General features: G+C 35.0%; 1 protein-coding gene and 1 pseudogene across 1 annotated transcript; one reads left to right on the forward strand and one right to left on the reverse strand.

The window, feature by feature from the left end:
* Window positions 1–1055: 1055 nt before the first annotated feature.
* On the reverse strand, window positions 1056–6880 carry LOC115985765 (annotated as a pseudogene).
* A 3151-nt stretch (window positions 6881–10031) lies between these two features.
* On the forward strand, window positions 10032–21066 carry LOC115987809 (translation initiation factor IF-2, chloroplastic). Its single transcript, XM_031111420.1, has 13 exons — window positions 10032–10288; window positions 10447–12028; window positions 12160–12192; window positions 12455–12568; window positions 12760–12909; window positions 13058–13156; window positions 13246–13308; window positions 14003–14158; window positions 14324–14389; window positions 15976–16212; window positions 18239–18514; window positions 19310–19498; window positions 20515–21066. The coding sequence occupies exons 2-13, from the start codon at window positions 10550–10552 to the stop codon at window positions 20674–20676; spliced, it is 3024 nt and encodes a 1007-aa protein (XP_030967280.1). The 5' UTR covers window positions 10032–10288; window positions 10447–10549; the 3' UTR covers window positions 20677–21066.
* The last annotated feature ends 1142 nt before the right edge of the window (window positions 21067–22208 follow it).

The raw sequence follows: 22208 nt of genomic DNA on the forward strand, positions 1-22208 counted from the left end.
TATTATACTACATCATAAAATAATCATATATTCTCACACATCACGTAGGTCTGCGACTAATTTTTATAATTGTTGAAGATAAATTTGTTACTATAGGAGAAGCATTTGTGTAGATCCATAAATTTGTTACTATTACTTTGCTTTGCTTTTGGGTTTAGGTTTGTTTGTTTTTAATGGAGTATTTTAGTTTTTGTGTGTGGTGGTTTTGAAAGATCCGTGTTTGTTGTGTGAACTAAAGATGACAAAAATAAAATGTTTTATTTCTCAATCCAAAAAGAAAATCAAATTATAAAGTATAAATTGTAGATCCAGATATGCGGCTGAATGTGAATAGTGAGATCAATAGCAGGATAAAGAAATCTGCCATTGGAGGAGAAATGCGGTGACCACTGGTGGTTCTAGTTCAGTCATGTCTCTCTTTAAATTTCTCTCTCTTCTTTTTATATGGGTTTAAACTCCATGTGTGTTTTTGTTTGTGTATTAACGACAAACCAAAAAATTTTTTTTTGGTTGAGAAAGTAACGGTGTACCAATTGATGTATTAATTTGGCATAAGTGTAAAGTTTAAGGAGTAAATTAGTGAAAAGAAAAGTTCAGGGGGTGTCATGACCACTCCTCTAAAGTTCAAGAGGTGTATAGGCATTTTTCCTAAAAAGAAATGTCAAGTAGGGAAGTAATAGAGAACATGATTTCAGATAGAATAGAATAGAGAAAAAGAATTCATGTGATTGACTCAATCTAATCTGTCGAGAATTTATAGCCACCTCCAAATTTTGGGACTAAGGCTTTGTTGTTGTTGTATTTTGTGTAAGGATCATCTAAACTGAAGTGATCTTGCTCAGTTTAGTCACCAGTTTATAAGTTGATTCATTTGTGCCCTCAATGTGAAGGGTATCATCAATTAGTAAGGTTTATTGGGTTCTACAAATAACAATTTTGGAGAAAACCCACAGGTTTCTTGTGTTTCTAAGAAAGATGAAAGAGAAAAAGTTTGAGAAGAAGTTACCAAATAAATAGAAACAACTATTTAAATACAAAGGATTATGACCCTTCAATATGCACATTTTCATTTAATATGCACATTTTCGATATTTCTTGAGCACGTCTCTAAGAGCATTACCTCAAGGATCGCATCCCTTTTTTATTAAAAAAATTATGTCAAATTTAGTTGTAGTATTTGAACAAGAAAATCCATGCTAAGCCTTCAAGGAAGAATTCATACACTGATTAAGTGCAGCCTTTGAAGATCGGTAAGAGTGCCAACCCCCAAGGCGATTGTCTCCTATGGATCCCACCCTGGCACTCAAATTGGCCACGACAGCAACATCCGTTTCACTTTCAGTCCCAGTGCCTCTGCCAACTTTTAAGAGCGGCCACAGATGCTGCTTGTAAAAATCAACCACAATTTTTAGTCATACTATAAGCTATACAGCCTCAAAAAAGCTTAAACAACATAGTAGTTAAACAAAGCCCAATTGCAATAAAACTTCAGATAGAAGCATTCCAATGATTGGCTTATTGCAAGAACAATTATACTGTTTATTGGAAAGCAATTAGCTAAGAGGAAGCTTATGCATCCAGATATTATTTGTGAAGGGCAATAGTGACAATTAACATGAGATAAGCTGATTTATGTGCATCTTGTCAAGCTAGATCTAGATGCCTTTTCAATCCCACAACGTGAAGAAGTCTTCTTCCACATTTTTGAAGCAAAATCATCCTTCCGATGGTCTTTGGAAAATTTGGTGGGCGGAGAGGGACATTGGACTTGAAAAATGGTCACCAGGTTCATTAGCCCAAGCTTTTAATACAAAGCAGGGAAATTTTGTTTCATGAGGCACCATGTCCTATCACCTATGTGCCACAAACCCCCTCCAACGACACATGATTGATCTTTTATATATATATATATATATATATATAGAGAGAGAGAGAGAGAGAGAGAGAGAGAGAGAGAGAAGTAATAATTCATGATTGATCTAAAAAATGTTGTCCTTTTAAAGGTTCCCAAGAGGGATAAGATAAGCATGCGAGAAGAATTGTGGATCTTTGCAAATAGTAAAATGATATCTCATACCATTGGCTCATGCTACACAACAAAATATAAAAGTTAATATATAAATATATATATATATATATATATTTATATATATTTTGTGGGGACGCCTAATGTCCCTATTTTCTTCTTATTTCTAATTTTCATGATAGCTAGAGACTAGGTGATTATTTCTTATCTTGTTTTAGTTTGACTTCTTTCATACGACTTTTGCTATATATGTAGAGGTATTCGTTTGTGAAGGAGTAACGGGTAAATAATATAGCTTTCTTCTTCCACAGTTTCTCTTTTGATGTTCTCTTTGTAAAAACCTTAAATCATTTATAACATATAAAAGTTCTAGAGGATCCTAATTGTTGATTTTGTGTTTCCTAATTTTCAGTGGGAGCTTGAAAAATGAACACCTTTTGAGTTTAAAAAAGTGTTCCAAAACCATACCTTGAGGGTTGTTGTCATCTTAGGTTATCCTTTTTCCTTTGATTGAGAACAAGTTGCCAAATGAGACCTTTTTCTTATAGGTAAGAAACCGATTTTTTGTCCATTATATATGGACCCTTTCATAAGTGACTTAACATGAGCCCATAAGGTTATTGTCCTTTTACTTAGGCCTAAGATCAACTCAAATAATTGAAATTTTCCATATGAAGAGAATTTTTTTTTTTTTTTTTGATAGGTAATATGAAGAAAATATTTCAACGGGATAAGATCTCTTTTCATTGAATCCTCTATTTTACTTTTATTTTTATTTAAATGTAAGACATGTGATATTTAAAAATCAAATGCATACCACACATCTATGTAATGGGGGCGAAAGAGAGGACCATCATTACTAGCTCAATAATGTTTTGGTAGTGACGGAAATTGCCCAACAGAAGCCAAAAATCATCTGAAAGGTGCTTCACAGCTATAGTAACAGATTTATCTTCAATAACAAGAAAAATGAGTCCACCAAGTTAGGAATAATATAACATGGACAATGACAACAATCAAAGTTGAATAATCAAATCCTTACCGAGTGAAAAGTTTAACCAAAAAAAAAAATCCAATCATAGAATTGAATTCTGATATACGAATATTCTATTAAGTTAAAGTTTCTAGTCTATAAGGTGATTCATTTGTGCCACCAATGTGAAAGGTATCATCAGTTAGTAAGGTTTACCCAAAAATCCTAAAGACTGAAATTTTTTGCACACATTTTGAAAACAACAAAATAGTTAGCGCCATTTACTTTCTGAAAGCAATTACATGAGAGTAGAAAACAGAGAACCAATGGAGTTACAAAGGGAGAAATTGAATAGTCAATGGTTCTCTTAATTTATTAACAGATAAAATAAATTAATAAAAAACAATTGAGATTAATGACCAAAAATTTCAAACTCAAATATAATTATTTAATATTGCATGCTTATAATGAATATGACCAATCACCAAGGAACTTCCTGGCCATCCCAGGCAAAAAACTTGCCATTGTCATGTTTCTTTGCATTGTTGATGATGCCTAAGAGCTTCTGAACTGAGAACTCTTTGGTGAATAGTTTGCCCTCTGAAACATTTCTTTGAAACGGCCTAGAAAGATCAGTGTCCACTGTGCCTGGGTGCAACAAAATGCATATAATAGGATCCTTTTTTAGTGCAAACTCCACTGACACAGTTTTTGTCACTGCAAGCATCAGTTGAAAAGAATATAATAGTTCATCAGAACCACTATTTATTTGTTTTTGTCTCTTTTGACAATGTGGTTATTGATACATGTTTGCAATTGAACTTACCAATACAACAATACCCAACATGTTCAGTGACATGTCTTAAATAGGGCATGTGTATTAAAACAATTATCTGAATAAAAGAATGGGAATATGTGGATGAAACATATGACAGTAGCCCTGCTGGTGCAACTTTTTAAATAGCCATAGAAAACCACATTAAAAAATAAGGCTCTTATCTCAAGCTTCAACTAGAACCATTGAAAAGGATGCTTCAGATCTGAAAATACCAACTGCTTGAGGAAATGTTCTTAGAGAAGTGCTCAAGAAATGATCTCTTTTATTAATTCATATTGCAGCTTTAACCCAAAGTGGTCAAGGATCAACTCCTTTTTTTTTTCTTAAAAAGTCAAAATTAATTTTGCAGTGTTTGAACTAGAAAATCCATGTTAAGACTTCAAGGAAGAATTCATACACTGATTAAGCGCCGTCTTTGAAGATCGGTAGGAGTGCCAACCCCCAAAGTGATTGTCTCCAATGGATCCCACCCTGGCACTCAAATTGGCCACAACCGCGACATCCCTTTTGGTCCCAGAGCCTCCGCCAACCTTTAGGAGCGGCCACATATGCTGCTAGTACAAATCACACACCACAGTTTTTAGTTATACTATAAGCTATACAGTCTCAAAGAAGCTCAAACAAAATAGTAGTTAAACAAGCCCAATTGCAATCAAAACTTCCAATAGAAACATTCCAATAACTGGCTTATTGCAAAAACAATTACACTGTTTATTGGGGAAAGCATTAAGAAGCAGCTTCTGCATCCGGATATTATCTGTGGAGAGCAATAGTGACAATTAACATGAGATTAGCTGATTTATATGCATCTCTTCATGCTAGATCTAGATGTCTTTCCAATCCCACAATGTGAAGAAGTCTTCTTCCACTCTTTTGTTTAAGAATATATAACAGAAACAGAATCATCCTTTCAATGGTCTTTGGAACATTTGGTGGGTGGAGGGCAAGGTCAACAGTTTGATCCTGTATGGGTTCATGAGTTGTATTTTCCCATTACGGACAGAAACAAGCAAATGATGGACTACATTTTCATCTCATTGAATATCACTCAAAAAATATTCTTCAGAGATTTTGTTCCAACGTAATGAAACAAACACACCTAACAGGATGCAGGCATTGGTCTACTAAAACCTTTTTTATTCAACATCAAACACAGTAATAAAATGAAAATTTTTAATGAGCATACCTTGATCACCATAATCGGACCAACAGCATTAACCTCATATGCAAGAAGCAAAGACGATTTCTCTACTTTGGTCAATGTTGTTTCTGTACTGCAAATAGAAGAATATGATTGTCTGCCGGGCTTTAATAGAAAAAGTAAAATAATGTAACAAAATATCTTAGTTTCAGTTCACAACTAGAAATTTTATTGCATATGTCAAAGCCACTACTAGTCTGGAAATCATGCTTCAAACAATGAAACAAGCTGTACCTGGTTGCAACACATCAGGTATTGAGAGAATTCCAGATGCATTAATAAGAAGGTTCAAAGAACCAAATCTCTCTCTAATAGACTTTGCAGATGCCTGAAATGTGACATAATATCAGGGTAAATAACAAATACTAAAATTTGTTGCCTATAACTGGGAATTCTATAATCTTAACTATTAATGTACTATATCATTGACAAGACCCAAAAAAAAAGGAAGCAAAAGTTGCAAATCTTACAACAACCTTTCTCTCCTCTCTTTCTTCCTTTTTTTTTTTTTTTTTTTTTTTTTTTTTTTTTTTTTTGACAAAACTAAACTAAACAACCTTTCAACACCTATATCAATAGACCTCCAATTTTTCTATGCTTACTTTGCATTTCTACCAAAGGCCTAAGAATTTTCCAAGTAATCTCAAAAGTGCAAAACCAATATCATTGAAAAATAATGATTGTAGGAAAAGAAAAATTATTGATTGCATCAGTCTACTGAATCAAGGTTAATAGATTTAGATAGTTGAAAGGTACCAAACTGAAAAAGTACAAAAATCATCTTGGAAAGGTCAAAATGAAAAGTTTTCCCTTTGAGTAAGTGGTCATATAACCTCTATGGTGCTTTTAATGGTTAGATCCAATGGTAGAATGCTAAGTCATTCAGAAAATCTATTTTTCAGATGTAGAAGCCCTGGTGCCGCATTAGGATTACGGCAAGTAGCAACAACATGCCCTTTCTCATTCTTCTCCAGCAGCTGCTTAACCTATATGAGGTAGAAAATAAGTCACATTATTACAAGGATTTACTTGAATTAATGCTTCATTGATTTAATTCCTATCTCTTAATGGCTCATTAGAGTCAATCTCAATTTAATGCAAACAAACTCTAAAAAAAAATGAGATTTCTGTGACCTTGTCACACCGGAGGAATTCACTTAATTCAGGAATAGAAGTACTGGACCAGAGCACAAGCATCTACAGATTATGGCAGAAAAAATGCAACTCAAATACCTAGAAATCTAATTTAATGAATATTGACAACGGTTCTGATGCTCCATTAATTTCAGACTTTTTACACTCAAAATGAAGTAGTATCTGACAAAAAAGAGAGCGCGGATGCAACACAGTAGAAATTAGAAATGCTAAAAGTACAAGCTCATAAGATCATGGAAGAGCCACGAGGATAATAATCAGTAACTGAAGACGTTCAACTTTGGCACCCTTAAACAACTTATCTCCCTTTGTAAAAACAACTTGAAAATCAAATTTTAGTAATTACTACTCCATAAACTCATGAGGGAGCCATAAAAATTACACAGTGGAAGATTTTTTATTCATCTAAAAAATTAAAGAATCACTTAGCAACTGTTATACCTATACACCCTTAATGGTGGCCTCCAAAAAACATCTAACACTCTTGTCTAATCATGACCAGCAATTTTGCATCAGACTTATTGGCAGAACCAGAATACAACCAAAGTACACTAAACCAGAGTTCAGAACATGCTTCAAAGTTTATACCAGAGTAACAAAGACAATGACTGTGGATTGACCACCCCCATTGGAGTAGGCCAAAAAGGACAAGAAGGCAATTTGTGAGCAAGACAATTTTTTCCACATCTTGACAGGTGAAAATTTCCACTACTTGACAAGTAAAGCCTCCTCTTAAAATCATTACTTTCGAAAATATTTAAATCAATACACCAATACATAAAAATCTAAGTACAAAATATTAAACACAACACTACTCAAAAAGTTAATTCTTCCCCCAAAGGTTGTAAAGGCTATTGACTAAAACTTCTGTGCTTTCTTGTGGCAGGGAGCTTCAGAAAAAGCTTTTGGGGCTAAGCTTAGTTGGATTTATTTATTTATAATTATCAAAACATGGAGGATGGTTTAGGTTTTAGAAAAAATGGTGATTGGAAGAAAGCCTTAGTAATGAGAAATATAATATTCTCCTTATTCGCTCTATCTGGATATCCATGGGTTGCTTGGATTAAAAACCTATGTGTTGAGCAAGGTGGGCAGTTTGCCTATGATTTACTTGGGTATGCCTTTGGGAACTTTGTACAAAACAGCCTCTATTTGGAATCCGATTCTTGAGAGGATGGAAAAGAAGCTTTCAGGCTGGAAGCGGCTTTATTTGTCAAAGGGTAGTAGACTCACCTTGCTAAAGAGTACCCTCTCAAGCCTTCCGACTTATTACCTTTCCCTTTTTACTATCCCTAAAACTGTGGCGACTAGTTTGGAACACATTCAAAGGAACTTCTTGTAGGGTTCATTAGTTGAGAGTTTCAAATATCCATTGGTGACTTGGGAAAAGGTGTGTTTACCGCATGAGTTGGGTGGTTTAAGAATTCGGAAGTTGGTACCTTAAAATTAGGCCCTATTAGGGAAATGGCTTTGGAGGTATGGCCATGAAACCTCGCATCTGTGGCGAAGGGTCATTGCCATGAAATATGGGGAGGTAAAAGGGGGTTGGTGCACTAGAACTTGTGGTAGGGCTCATGGTTGTGGGTTATGGCGGAGTATTAGCGAAGGGTGGGACACTTTTGCTAAGCATTTCTCTTTTGTGGTGGGGGATGGTTCTCGCATTCTTTTTTGGCATGATAAGTGGACTGGGGATGTTCCTCTTAAAATTCTTTATCCTCGGTTATTTTTGTGTTCAGCTAATAAGGAGGCTTATATTTCTGATGTGTGAAGCCCTTAGTGGGTGTTAATGACAGAGTGTGGAGTTTAAGATTTCATAGGGAACTCAATAATTGGGAGTTGGCGGCTTCCTACTCCCTTCTTTATTTCATCCAAACCCGAATTCCTAGGGGTGGAGGGTGTGACAGGCTTTGTTGGGATCTTAATGGCAGTGTGAAGTTTGATACTCGGTCTTTTTATCATAAGATTCGAAATGCAGCTCCTTCCACTTTCCCTTGGAAAGGAATTTGGAAAGTTAAGGTTCCTAAAAGGGTGGCTTTTTTTATGTGGATAGCTGCCCATGGTCAGATTCTTACTTTGGATAATCTTATGTTTCAAGGTCGCCCTTTGGCAAATCGTTGTTGTTTGTGTTGTTGCAATGCGGAATCTGCGGATCACCTGTTATTTTTTTATCCGATAGCTCATTCTTTATGGATGTATATGCTTCGGTTGTTTGTGATTGATTGGGTCATGCTAGGTTCAGTTGTGGACTTATTATTTAGTTGGTATCATTGGATTGGGAAGCATAGCTCTGATATTTGGGATTTGGTTCCAGGCTGTTTAATGTGGATTATTTGGACTGAACGGAATCGACAGTCTTTTGAGGATGAGGGGAAAACTGTGGTTCAGTTGTTAGAGTTTTGCCAGCAGACCCTCTTTAATTGGTCTCGATGTTGGGGTTTCACGGATTGTTCTACCCTTTTGTATTTTCTTTCATCTATTAGAATAGATTAGGGACTGCTTCTGTCTTTTTGTTCCTTTTTCCTTTGTTCACTACCGTGAACTCTCTGTGTTTCTCTTGCTATTCTTTTATTAATAATATTCTCTTCTTCCTTATTAAAAAAAAAAAAAAAGCAATTAGCTTCAGGATTGTCTCCTTAACCTTTTCAATACTCTTAGTGCTGAAAGAAATTTCTGGGATTTAAACTTTAAGGATACAACTAGGCCTTTTCTTAAGCACTGGATTGGAAATGGGGATGATACTTCTCTTTGGTGAGATAAATGGCACTTTGCAGTGCCCTTGGTATTGAGTTTGCTGCAACTTGCAATGCCAATGCAATTAGTGGTCCTAACTCCTAAACTGAATGGCTGTTACTCTGCCAACGTTGCTCCTTGGCACTCAAAGCCCGCATAAACGTTGGAGCTTTCTTCAATACTCGGCTTGGCTGGCCCAAATCTATTTGAGTACCATTGGGCCACAACTACCCAACTACCTTTTTGGGCCTAAACACATCCAACACACCATCCTTATTTTCATTGTACACACAATCCCTGGTTTTTTTTTTTGGTTTGTACTGATGATACGTTAGGTTCCGACACAATAATTTCCTTTTTAAGAAGCGACACAATAAATTAAAATACAATGGTATCTATAAAAATATTTAACCACACCAAACCAACACAAGTTTACTTTTAGTGTGTGTTTGGTTCTAAATTAAAAAGTCAGCTTATTTTATTATTTAGTTTATTTTTTTTATTATTTATGAATCTTACTGTACTTTTTGGTACTATTCATGAGTTTCACTGTACTATTTCAGCTAATTTTTATCTTTATCTACAATACTTTCAGTAAAAAGTTTTCAATTTCAACAAAATAAGCGAATTTCAAACAGACCTTTAAAGTATAAACATTTAGCTAATTCTCTATTTTCGCAGGTAATTATTACGTATTGTGATATAATGTTTCTTTTTCTCACATTTATTATGGACTTCTTACTTGGAATTGGCATTTATCCCCAAATCCAATTCCCATCCCAAATCAGCGGCAGGCACCGAAGAGATAACATAAGACTGCAAAACAAACATCTATGTTCCACCACCTACTCAAACAACAACAACAAAAAGGTCAATTTTTTTTTAATAAATAAATTAGAGAGAAAAAAAAAAAAAAATGCACGAGTTTGACTGTTGAGGTGGACTGTTGCTAGTTCCCTTAGATCAATGGCTGTAATCAATCAACCTGATCTAGTGGTGGAAAACTGGTTACGTCAATAACCCTTATATTACAGGTAGAAAAAAAAAAAAGAGAAAAAAGAAAAACCGCAAAGGCATGGACCATAGAAACAAAACAAGGCCCAGCCTTATCATCGCATGACATTACACATTGATAGGCAGAGAAGCAGCCACACAGATTTTCACATATATTCCCTCTCAACCAAATTTAGCTTCTTCTTTCCCACACCATAATATTATCCCCTTCACTCTTCATATCCACATGTACCCAAATTTCAGTCCTCACTTGCCTTTCTTCACACAGACAACATTGTATCTAAAGCCATAGGATTCCCAGAACGGTCTTGCATCAACTCTCACCAAAAAAATCACAACTTTCTAGGAGAGGTAAGATACTAAGACTGTTTTTTTTTCTTTCTTTTTCAAATTATTGGGTGTCATCATTTATATTTAAATATATAGTTTGTTTGGGGCAATTTCATTTCTGGGTAGCTTGAGTTTTGTTTGTTCTATTTGTTTCTGAACTGAAAATACCAACTTTTCAGCTAATTGACCACCTGGGATTTGTAGAGGGTGGAGGATATGATATAAGGAATTAGAAAGGATTGAATTCAGGTTGTTGTTGGGGACTATTTTTTATAGACCCCCATGTTAATAATAGTAGGAAGTATGCAAGGAACAATGGTTTCTCTGGCTTCTACGGCCAGTTTTGGAAGTTTGGCTTCTGAAAGGTCACACTACTCATTGGTGAGGAGAGGTTGTTTGTCAAAAGGGAACTGGGTTAAGAAGAAGAGGTGGCATTGTGTGTCATTATCTGTGTGTAAATATTCTGCCACAGCAGCTACTGACTTGGTTTCTGAACAAAGTAACACCTATAGAGGAGGTAAAAGTGATGATAGTGATGTTGGTTTTCTACGTAAGCCGACTCCTAAGCCAGTTTTGACGTCGTCGGGGTCTACTTGGGAACCATCAAGAATCAATGGGGTTTCTGGTGATGGTGATGAAAAGTTGGGGGTTGTTGAGGAGAGGAATAAGGTGATCGAATCACTTGGAGAGGTATTGGAGAAGGCAGAGAAGTTAGAAACTTCGAGGGTGAGTAAGCCGGGGAGTAGGAGTGAGAGTAGGGTTGTAAATAAATCCATACCATCTAACACAAATAGTGCATCGACGGGAGCAACTCAGAATTCTAAAACTTTGAAGAGTGTGTGGAGGAAAGGGGACAATGTCGCTACTGTACAAAAGGAGGTAAAGGGTAAGAATGGTAATACCAATAAGACAATTGTGAAAGAGGAGACTAAAAAGGAGGCACGGGGAAAGGTAGAGTCTCAAGCCCCTCCTTCTCCAAGGCCCCCTCAGCCACCTTTGAGACCACAACCAAAATTACAAGCAAAGCCTTCTGTAGCTCCTAAGCCTGTAATAAAGAAACCTGTTGTTTTGAAGGATGTTGGGGCAGTTCCAAAGTCGTCGGTTATTGTTGAAACTGACTCTGGCTTGAAAACTACAGAACGCAAGCCAATTTTGATTGACAAATTTGCTTCCAAGAAACCAGCGGTTGATCCTCTGATTGCTCAAGCTGTTTTAGCCCCAGCAAAACCAGGAAAAGGCCCCCCACCCGGAAAGTTCAAAGATGACTATCGTAAGAAAAATGCTCCAGCTGGTGGATCACGGAGACGAATGTTTAAAGATGTTGACACAGATGAGGACACTTCAGAACTTAATGTCTCTATCCCTGGTGCTGCAAGGAAGGGTAGGAAATGGACTAAAGCAAGTAGGAAGGCGGCCAAACTTCAGGCTGCCAAAGATGCAGCTCCTGTCAAAGTAGAAATTCTTGAGGTTGCTGAAGAAGGTATGTTGATAGAGGAGTTAGCCTACAACTTGACTATTGGTGAAGGTGAAATTCTCGGGTATTTATACTCAAAAGGGATTAAGCCTGATGGGGTGCAAAAACTAGACAAAGATATTGTGAAAATGATTTGTAGAGAGCATGAAGTGGAAGTCCTAGATGTTGACTCCATCAAAGTGGAAGAAATGGCAAGAAAGAAGGAAATTTTTGATGAAGAAGACCTGGACAAACTACAAGACCGGCCTCCTGTCATTACTATAATGGGTCACGTGGATCATGGGAAGGTAAGTGTTAGCAATTTGCATTCCTGTTTTTCGTTTGGACCTTCTGCATCCATTTCCTGTTAATTTCTCTTGCTTTTGCCTTAAATTTCGATATGGTTGCTAATATTTTTTTATTGCTACCCGCTTGGCAGACAACCCTTTTGGATTATATTCGAAAGAGCAAGGTACATATGGAAGCTTAATCATCTTGATGCTCCTTTCAGTTTCTTTGCAGTATAAGATGTTATGGCTCTGTTATTTTTGGTAATTTTTTTTTAATACTAATTTTCTTTTTTATGGTTTGGTTAAACCCGATAATTTTAGAGAAACCCCTACTTGTCATGTTTGATTTTATATGATATTTGTATGTTATTGGAGTTTTGTGCTATTGGTGGTGGCTTGTCATACATATTGTTCAATTTAAGCTTGATTGCTAGATATTTGCAGGTAGCTGCCTCAGAAGCAGGTGGGATTACACAAGGAATTGGTGCATATGAGGTGTTAGTTCCTATAGATGGCAAGGTGCAGCCATGTGTTTTCCTTGACACTCCTGGACATGAGGTACAAATGTTACTCAAAAAACGTGTTAATGACTTTTTCTTCCACACCAACCCCCCCACCCCCCGGCCGGCCCAAAGGATATCCTCATGGATCATATTCAGGGTTCTATAAACATTATTTACATTTTAATGAACTGTAACTTGCTTGTACAGTCTTGCTTTAGATGATATCTATTATATCCACTCATGTAGGCATTTGGAGCAATGAGGGCTCGTGGAGCAAGGGTGACAGACATTGCTATTATTGTAGTGGCTGCTGATGATGGAATCCGTCCTCAAACAAATGAGGCCATAGCTCATGCAAAAGCCGCTGGAGTACCCATAGTTATTGCTATAAATAAGGCATGTGAATTATAATGGCATGATTTTCTTTTTTCTTTTTGGGATAAAATATGATAACATGGAAAAACAGTTGGCAATCCTTATTGCTTTGCATGGTCATGGCTTCAGGACTTTCTGATTCTCAATCATATTTCTTTCATTGCACCAGATAGATAAAGATGGAGCTAATCCAGAACGAGTAATGCAAGAGCTTTCTACAATTGGCCTAATGCCTGAAGACTGGGGTGGTGATACACCAATGGTTCAGGTTGTTATCTGAAGCTCAGGAGTTGTAACAACATCTGACATTGGTGCTTTATACATTTTCTGATTCATTTTTCAATTTCTTTTTAACAGGTTAGTGCTCTTAAAGGGGAGAATATTGATGATCTTATGGAAACGGTGATGCTTGTTGCAGAGGTGAGTTAGAAGTTATTGAAATGCAAACTTGTTGCCTTTGATATTCTTATTACAAGAGGTTATAGAAACCTTCAACTTTTTTTTTTTTAAAGAAAAAAATCAAGTAAGAAGGAAAATCTTACCTTTTACTAGCAATGGTAATCAAAGCTTGTAAGAGAGATTTATTTATTCCTTTCATTTTTCTTCATTTTTTCATCATTTACAGTTATTTGCATTTTTATCTCTTTATTTATTTATTTGGGGGGGATTGAGTAAACATATTCATGGGCTAGTCTTTTGCCCAGGAACGACAGAGCTTGTAATGATTCAATTTGTCCTTGGCAATGTTTTAAATAAGTTCATAAATCATGAAAAGTACAACACCTCTACCATTAAAACATTTAGGCATAAAGGTACAAAACTTTCACCCACACATTATGTAACTTTAGATATTTGCAGAAAAGCCAAAAAACACAGTAAGATTTAAAATATGCTGTAGGATTACCTTGCTGAAATGTTTCCAAGAATGAAGCTCTTCTTTTTATATGTTCAAAATTTCACATATTAATGTGTCAACTAAACTAGTGGTAGAATATGTAGATGGAAGGCTCTTGGAGTTGTACCTTTGGCCTATGATAAAATATTCTCAGATAGTTGTCTTGTTTTTCTGACATCTTTCTCTTGTATATCCTAACAATGTGCATGTGTCTTTCAGTTACAAGAGTTGAAGGCTAATCCTGATAGAAGTGGAAAGGGCACAGTCATTGAGGCAGGTCTTCATAAATCTAAAGGACCACTAGCTACATTTATTGTGCAGAATGGGACTCTTAAAACAGGGGATATAGTAGTTTGTGGAGAAGCCTTTGGAAAGGTTGGTACATGGCAGTTTGAAATCCAAAAACTTTCTTTAAGATATAATTCAGTGCTTATGTAACCAAATGATTAAGTTTGACATGCTTAGCTATTTAGTTTGGTTGTTTTTGCATTATTCACATCACCCCATCTTTAAAGGATGTTTTTCTATGCTGATGGTCAGGTGCGGGCTTTATTTGATGATGGTGGAAATCGTGTGAAGGAAGCTGGACCCTCTAGACCTGTGCAGGTTTATTTCCCCTTTATTTGTATTTATTAATGTGTCATGAACCCCCCTCATCCCCCCCAACCCAATGCAAAGCATAAATTTTTCTGTCCTTAATTGGCGCCTGTGACTTTTTTATGAAAAAAATGTTGAGCCCTTCAAAAATATCAAATGTTCTAATGCCCCACACCCCCCCCCCCCAAAAAAAAAGGTAAATGTGATCCATTATTCATGTTTAAAAAAGAAAAAGAAAAACATAATGTAATAAATTAAAAACTTTATGAAATGTTCTGGATGGCCCCCAAAAAGGTAAATGTTAGGACACATTATTATTATTATTGTTATTTTTAATAAATAAAATAATAAGCATATAGTAATAAAATTAAAACTTCATCTTGCAAAGTCAAGCCATAGAAATCAATATTTCTATTTCCAATATTGCATTTAAAGTAAAATATTTTGATGCTAAGTTATGTATGTACTCAGTGGGCCTTGAACCATCAATCTCATTCTCCATCTGACTATTGTGGAAGGAGGAAGTACTATTTGAGTTAGATGCTTATAAGCACACATCCTTATTCACTACTTTTGAGGTGCACTTGGGATTAGTACCTATTCATCCACTCATTTCCTTCATCACTTAGCAAAAGAAAAAAGTTTATAGACCCTTTTAAGGGATCCTTCATGCTTTTTTCTTTATTAGCTAATTGTTTAGGGTTCGAAAAGTAAAGTAGAAAGAATAAAGCTGAAGTAACAAAGAGGGGAAAAATGAAGAATTATTTTATTTCTTAAGGGAAATATATATATATATATAATATTTTTTTTTTTTAAAAAAGTGTAATAGGAAGAACATTATGTTATTGCTTTAAAGTGCTTTGAGTACTAAGCATTCATTAAGAAAGGGAGACATTATCTTTAGAATAAATATCGAATGAGATATTGAGATTGATCTCTGAAAATTAACAATATATTCCTAAACGTGTATTCAAACCACATTGAGGCAAGACAGAGTTTACTTACAATTAGATTGAGATCATGTGCTGTTAAAAGCATTAATGCAAAAGATAATTTTTTGGTATCTTTGACATTCAAATTTATTCCATTTGAGCATTTTTTTGGTATCAGTTGCACTCATTCATAAAGGTATATGTTGTTTTATAATTGTTTGTCTCAAAAGCTTTACATTTACCATTATTCTAACACTACCCCTCTTGTGTGGGTCTATACTCCCTTTTAATAAGTGCGGCCAACAAGTGGGATTTTTAATTCTTTAAGTGGGATGTAGAGTGGAAACAAAGTTCAAACTCAAGAATTACTACTTCTCCCAAAAGCTTAAACTATTAGAAAATGGTGAATTTGATCATTTAACCATTATTCTAACCATTGGAAACAAATACAAGCAAAATCAAATTGGTTCTTTATGCAAGTAGTTTTAGAGATATTTTGTAAAGTGTTTAGTTGAAAATCAGTTTAAGCTTCTTATTTCTTGTGATTGGTGGGGTTGTGATTTTAGCTCCTCAGCATTCTTTTTTCTCAAATGATGCCTACACTATGTTGTCTGACTTTTGGTGCAATGTTTTTCTAAATTTTACTTCTCCATACATATGCAGGTGATCGGGTTAAATAATGTTCCAATTGCTGGTGATGAATTTGAGGTTGTTGGCTCCCTTGATATTGCACGTGAAAGGGCTGAGTCACGTGCTGAGGCATTAAGAGATGAACGTATATCAGCTAAGGCTGGAGATGGGAAGATTACTCTTTCTTCCTTGGCTTCTGCTGTTTCAGCTGGAAAGCAGTCTGGATTAGACTTGCACCAGCTGAATATCATCATGAAGGTTGATGTTCAGGTATGCATACTTATTTATCTAGAAATTAAAGAAAGTTGAGTAAGCTTTGTGTGTTGTTCTTTATCTTCTGAAATCCTAGGTTGTTCATGTTGCAAGTTTGAATAATATATATAACACACACACACAAAATATAATATCATATAATTAATACAATATAAGACTTTCTTGAGTAAGATTATATAGATTAACTCTAATTTTTGTGTTTACTAATTGATCATGTCACAGTCAGCAGAATATTAAAAGAACATCAATTTATAAATTTCAGAAGCTTCCTTGACCATTTTGCGCATTGAAATTTTATGATGCTGGTTGTATGTCCCCAAAATGATCTCCACATCGTAATGGATTTTCAATGAACCTACAAATAGTTTGTGTGTAGCAGTGTGCAATTATCATACTCAAATTCTCAACATCATATGTTAATTTCTTGGAAAGCCTTTGGACATTTATAATAGTGCATGGATGAATGGGGATATGATTAACAACTGAAAATACAGAGAGCTGCAAATAAACTGGAAACCAAAATTCTTTGTTCGTCAATGATGGTTAAAAGGAGAGCTAAAGCACAAATAATTTGAGCATTTTATGTCTTTATATAAGATAGAATTTACTGTGACAAATGTATAAAATCTTGTAGTATTATTTTTTCCCCATTTTTGATAAGTAATCAACTTACCATGTATGTGTTTTCCTTTGAAGGTCTCCAAATATTAAAAAAATTTATAATTGCAAGTTCAATTCTTTATATTACCCTTACCTTTTCTCAAAAAGTAGACGAGCTCTATCAAAAGTCTTGACACCTCCAATATAACGTAAAGGAAAATGTTTTTCTTCAAACTAGTTTGGAGGAAGAATCTATTCCAACCTTTTTTTTTTTTTTTTTGATCAACTGTTCCAACCTATTATGTGGTGCTTAGATGACCATCCATTTGCATTTTAATCACATGACTCATTAAGTGATTTAAACTAGTCACATGACAATTAAAATTGTCAAGTGATTAAAAGTACACATGGATGATTACTTGAATTGACATGTAGTGGGTTGGAGGAGGTTGTTTTCAAACTAGTTTGTAGGACAATTATGTCATAAAGTAAATGGCATTTTAGGAAGACCACCATATTTTTTTCTTTTTCTTTGTTGATAAAAGTGCCATATTAAACCTTGTAAATGTTGAGGGACGGAAGGAGTATATAATGTTTTGGAAATGACATATTCTAATACACTATTCTCTCTTCATAAATGGCTCGACTAGAAAGGACTGGACATATAATAGGTTAATTGTCCATGGTATAATTGATTGGCATGAAATATTTGTTTGGTTATTGGATAGGATTACTTGGATTGTAGACCTATAAAGCACAGGATAGAGTTGGCTGCAAAAACAATCAAGACTTGAAAATCTTTGGTTGGATTGGTTGTTTGGTTTGTTTATACCATTTAATTTGTTCATTTTCTACACTTCTGAATAAGATTTACAATTATTTCATCATGTTCTTTAATGTTCTAAAAGTTGGACATTAGGTAGTTAAGTGAAAGTAGAAGTACCTAAGTAATGTCTCATAAAATCTATCTCTAAGATACACTTGCAAATTGGATGATAACATATGGAAAATTTTAGTTATACACCCAAAAACGTTGTTTCTGCATCCTCTCTTATGCCTTTAACTTGAAGTTGCATGGGGACATTGCACTTGTTTCCGCTTCTTGAGAACTTGATTGATCCTAATCTGCCCATTTTTTTAATTTATAAACCATCGATATTAGTGGAAAATTGAAAGAGGAATAAACATATAATTTAATTTTAATGATTGTTTAGTATTCAGTTTATCACTTTTGAATGCAAATCTGAAATCTTTTTATGCATCAATGCATTTGTTGCATGATCAATTATGATTAACACTAATATATGGTGCTTGCACACATATACTTGCAAGCATCTTTTGTGTTTGTGCTGAAAGAGTATCTATACAATATATTTCATAGCCTTTTGAACCTGCCACTAAACTTGATTTTCATCATGATTAGGGATCCATTGAAGCTGTCAGACAAGCTCTACAGGTGCTGCCACAAGATAATGTCACTTTGAAATTTCTCTTGCAAACAACAGGAGATGTAAGCAACAGTGATGTTGATCTTGCATTTGCCAGCAACGCCATTATATTGGGATTTAATACCAAAGCTTCGGGATCTGTGAAAAGCTATGCTGAAAATAAAGGCGTTGAGATTCGACTGTATAGAGTTATCTATGAACTAATTGATGATGTGCGGAATGCAATGGAAGGACTCCTAGAACCTGTTGAGGTGAGTTATTATCATGTAATTTTAAACCAAAGATGCATTGTGTTACATGGATTTTGATGTGCATGTCAGTTGTACTGTGTCTAGATCTCAAATTCATTGAACCTTCTAATCTTTTAATTGGAAACAAATAAGTTGTTGAAGTCTGTTTACTTTTTTCCCCATGCGAAACACAAAGGTAATATGAAGTGTCTATTTTTAACCAAAATATATATATATATATGAAGTGTCTATGTAACAGGACACATGTATGATATAAGTACCAAACATAGCCTTACTCCAATTGCCTGGGGTTGGTTTTTTGAATTATTTTCCTGTATTTATTCCTATCAGTAGCCTATCCTCTGCTAAATCCTTGCAGATCATGTTGTTTATCATACCACTTTTACCTTCATTATTATTGACCTTTATCTTGTCAATTTTTGGCACCTATAAGAAGCAAATCATTCTTGTTTTAATTTATTGGTCTTTTAGGTTTTTATTGCTATTTTGCATGTATTTTTATGTGCTGCATATACTTGTACGATTTTGCATATACTTTGTGTTATTCTCTTTGCCTGGACATGCTCTTAGCAATGTCACTCCAGCCCCCTCCCCCTTCCGCATTGTGCACACCCCATTTTGAAGTACACATTTTAGAATGCCTTACAGAAATTTGTAACTTGTCTTTATTTTAAGCCTGGGATGTTAGTTTTACGTATTAACTATATGGTGCATGCACTGCTTTTTCTTTGAATAAACATCTGAAGTTTCTATCACTGAAATTCTAATGTTGAATTGTTGCTCTTATGTTGATAGGAACAAGTAACAATTGGCTCAGTGGAAGTCCGGGCTGTTTTTAGCAGTGGCAGTGGTCGCGTTGCTGGCTGCATGGTAGTAGATGGAAAAGTGGTGAATGGTTGTGGCATTCGGGTGATTCGAAAGGGCAAAGTTGTTCATGTTGGTGTTCTTGATTCTCTGAGACGGGTTAAGGAAATTGTGAAAGAGGTTTGATTTTTACAAATTCTGCCTTTTGATACAAGGGCAGGCCGATTGTTTTAGAATATCTGTCCTTTTGGCAAACTAATATTATATAGTCAGTCTTCTTGTCTTTGATGCGTGTTCTGAACTTACAATTCCATTGGATCTTGAAGCATGCCAAATTATGCTAAATTTACCATTTGATGGAGAGTTGTCTTTCAATGTTTAGGACTCGAAAGAAACTCCACTTCTGGGATATTTACAGGCCTATAGTCATACATTCCTGCATAAATAAACATACCTATAGAATAGATATGAACGTTTGATTGTAGGTATGAAAAAAGGTTTGCACATGCATAATATTGTTGATAATGACTTGATATGTACCCTTGTATAATTTATACATACATGCTAAAGTCCTTGTGCATAATAAATTGGAAGATACCCTTAGATCAAAGGCTTCTTATTTGTCAAGTATATTAATAAATAATGACTTCTTCCTTTGCTAGTTACTAACAGGATGCTATCTGTGTTCCATATATGAATTTGTAAGTTGACTTCGCTTGAGGTTCTTGTGAGTAGGATGTATGCCTGTAATAAGATGCATATCATGCTTTTTGGCATCCAAACATATTTGTTTCTCTAACTCAAGATATCCTTTGCTAATTCCAAGGAGTTGGTCTAGTGATTACCCAGCTTCATGTGATTCATGAGGTCCTGAGTTTAAGTCTCCTAGTCAACCTCTTAGGGCCAACCCAAGGGATTCTTCCTCATAGTTATCTAATGTGTGTGGTATGAGGATTACACTCACCCAGGGATTAGTAAGGTGTTATAAGAGCCTTGGACACCCGCTTTATTTTTTTAATTATTTTTTAAAATAGAGGATATCTTTTGCTTTACTGCATCTTCAGCATGTTAGGCTTTAGATTATTTGTGGCTAAACATCTTAAGTAGAGTGATTGCCCTTAATGTGCTGTTGGCTTGGCATGGATGTTGTTTTCCCTTGTTTTTTAAAATGCAAAATATCTTGTCCTCTTGGCCAGGTAAATGCTGGACTAGAATGTGGAATTGGGATGGAAGATTATAATGATTGGGAGGTGGGAGATGTTCTCGAGGCCTTCAGTTCAATTGAGAAGAAGCGGACGCTAGAAGAGGCATCAGCTTCCATGACAGCTGCATTTGAAGGAGTAGGAATGGAAGAATAGAAAAGCCTGTGGCTATAAAATTGGTTTCTAAATATTTTTTCTTGAGGAATCAAGTGTTTTCTACCTCGAACGGGCATAATACTATCCGATCAGTGATTTGACAGTGCTTAGCTGGTATGAATTTGGATAAATCCCACTACTTGCAATTGACTGGAATATTGGTGCCAAGGACACAAACTTGTAGTGATTTGGTCTTCGTTTGTATGCTATCATGTTGTACATAACACTAGATTTCAGCTTCTTTTTGTAAAGAGGGAACATTATTAATTCAAGTTGTAAAATTTCGATGTGGACGAAACATGTAACAGCTGTGTAAGAACTGGAAAAAAAAGGTTATAAGATTCATTTTGATGCTCTCAAGCTGATGCATCATTTCTCACTCAGGTCCAAGTAATTGTTCAAAGTGTTTTAAGTGAAAGAAAATACTGTACAGTTTCAATGTAACATGATACATTAGCTATATTTTGATGATTTTCAATATAAAAACTATAAGGTATACCCCATTTGTTTTATTTTGTTTATTGTTTTATGTTTGGCCCAAGTTAACCCAATTTCCTCATTCTACTATGCTTGAACCATAATTTTTACATTTGTAATGCTGATGGTAAAGCCTAATGTAATGCTTGGTGCTACTATAGTATGTCTTTATGTGATTTTTTATTTTTATTTTTTTAAAAGAATTCCAACTTATAACGTTAGCTTTTAATGATAAAGACTTTACTAATTGAGTTAATTAGAATTCACTTTTACACCTTATTTTTGTCTCTTTGTTTTAATGAAAATACTAGCCTAAATTTGTTGGGAAGATTTATTTATTTATTTATTTATTGATAATAAAAGGGGAAAGTATTATTTATATATAAAAGAGTCTATACAACAATAGGCTCAAAAACCTCCAAAGGACACAGTTTATTTGTCCCAAGGTGCTTCATATCCCAAACAAAAGTTGTATATACAAAAGATGGGTAAGTATCATAAACTTTCAAAATGCTATGTTGTTGATGTCCCCTTTTAGCTAGTGCATTCGCACATCCGTTTGCCTCATGGTATATGTGAAATACATGGACGATCTATGCTCGCACCATAAGGTTCCTGCAATCAAAGATTAACAGGACAACATCTGGTGATAAATCACCATCAGTAGTTAACTAAGAAATAACCATAATAGAATTAATCTCTAAGGAAATAAATTTAAAACCCAAATCCCATACTAACATTAGACCCTTTCGAATAGCCCATAATTCAACTATATTATTAGAAGCTAAGTCCAAGTTTAAACAGAAACCAAAAACCATAAGCCTGAACAATTGCGCAAAATTCCGCCAGCACTAGCCAACCCAAGATTACCTAAAGAACTGTCATTTGTATTTAATTTTAGGATAAACTACATATTTGGTCCCTATCCTTTACAATATATTTCAATTTTATCTTTAATCTTTTAATTGTGTCAATTTAGTCTCTAACCTTTCAGTGTTGTGTCAATTAAGTCCCTATTGTTATATCTTGAATGAAAATTGATAACATGTCAAATG

This window comes from Quercus lobata, chromosome 4, assembly GCF_001633185.2.
Source record: "Quercus lobata isolate SW786 chromosome 4, ValleyOak3.0 Primary Assembly, whole genome shotgun sequence".
Classification (NCBI taxonomy): domain Eukaryota; kingdom Viridiplantae; phylum Streptophyta; class Magnoliopsida; order Fagales; family Fagaceae; genus Quercus; species Quercus lobata.

Excerpts from the sequence above, each read along its gene's own strand:
- LOC115987809 (XM_031111420.1), top strand. The coding sequence starts at position 10,550 with ATGTTAATAATAGTAGGAAGTATGCAAGGAACAATGGTTTCTCTGGCT. Across the intron at positions 12,193-12,454 it reads ATTATATTCGAAAGAGCAAG|GTAGCTGCCTCAGAAGCAGG; the intron begins GTACATATGGAA and ends AGATATTTGCAG. Across the intron at positions 12,910-13,057 it reads TAGTTATTGCTATAAATAAG|ATAGATAAAGATGGAGCTAA; the intron begins GCATGTGAATTA and ends TCATTGCACCAG.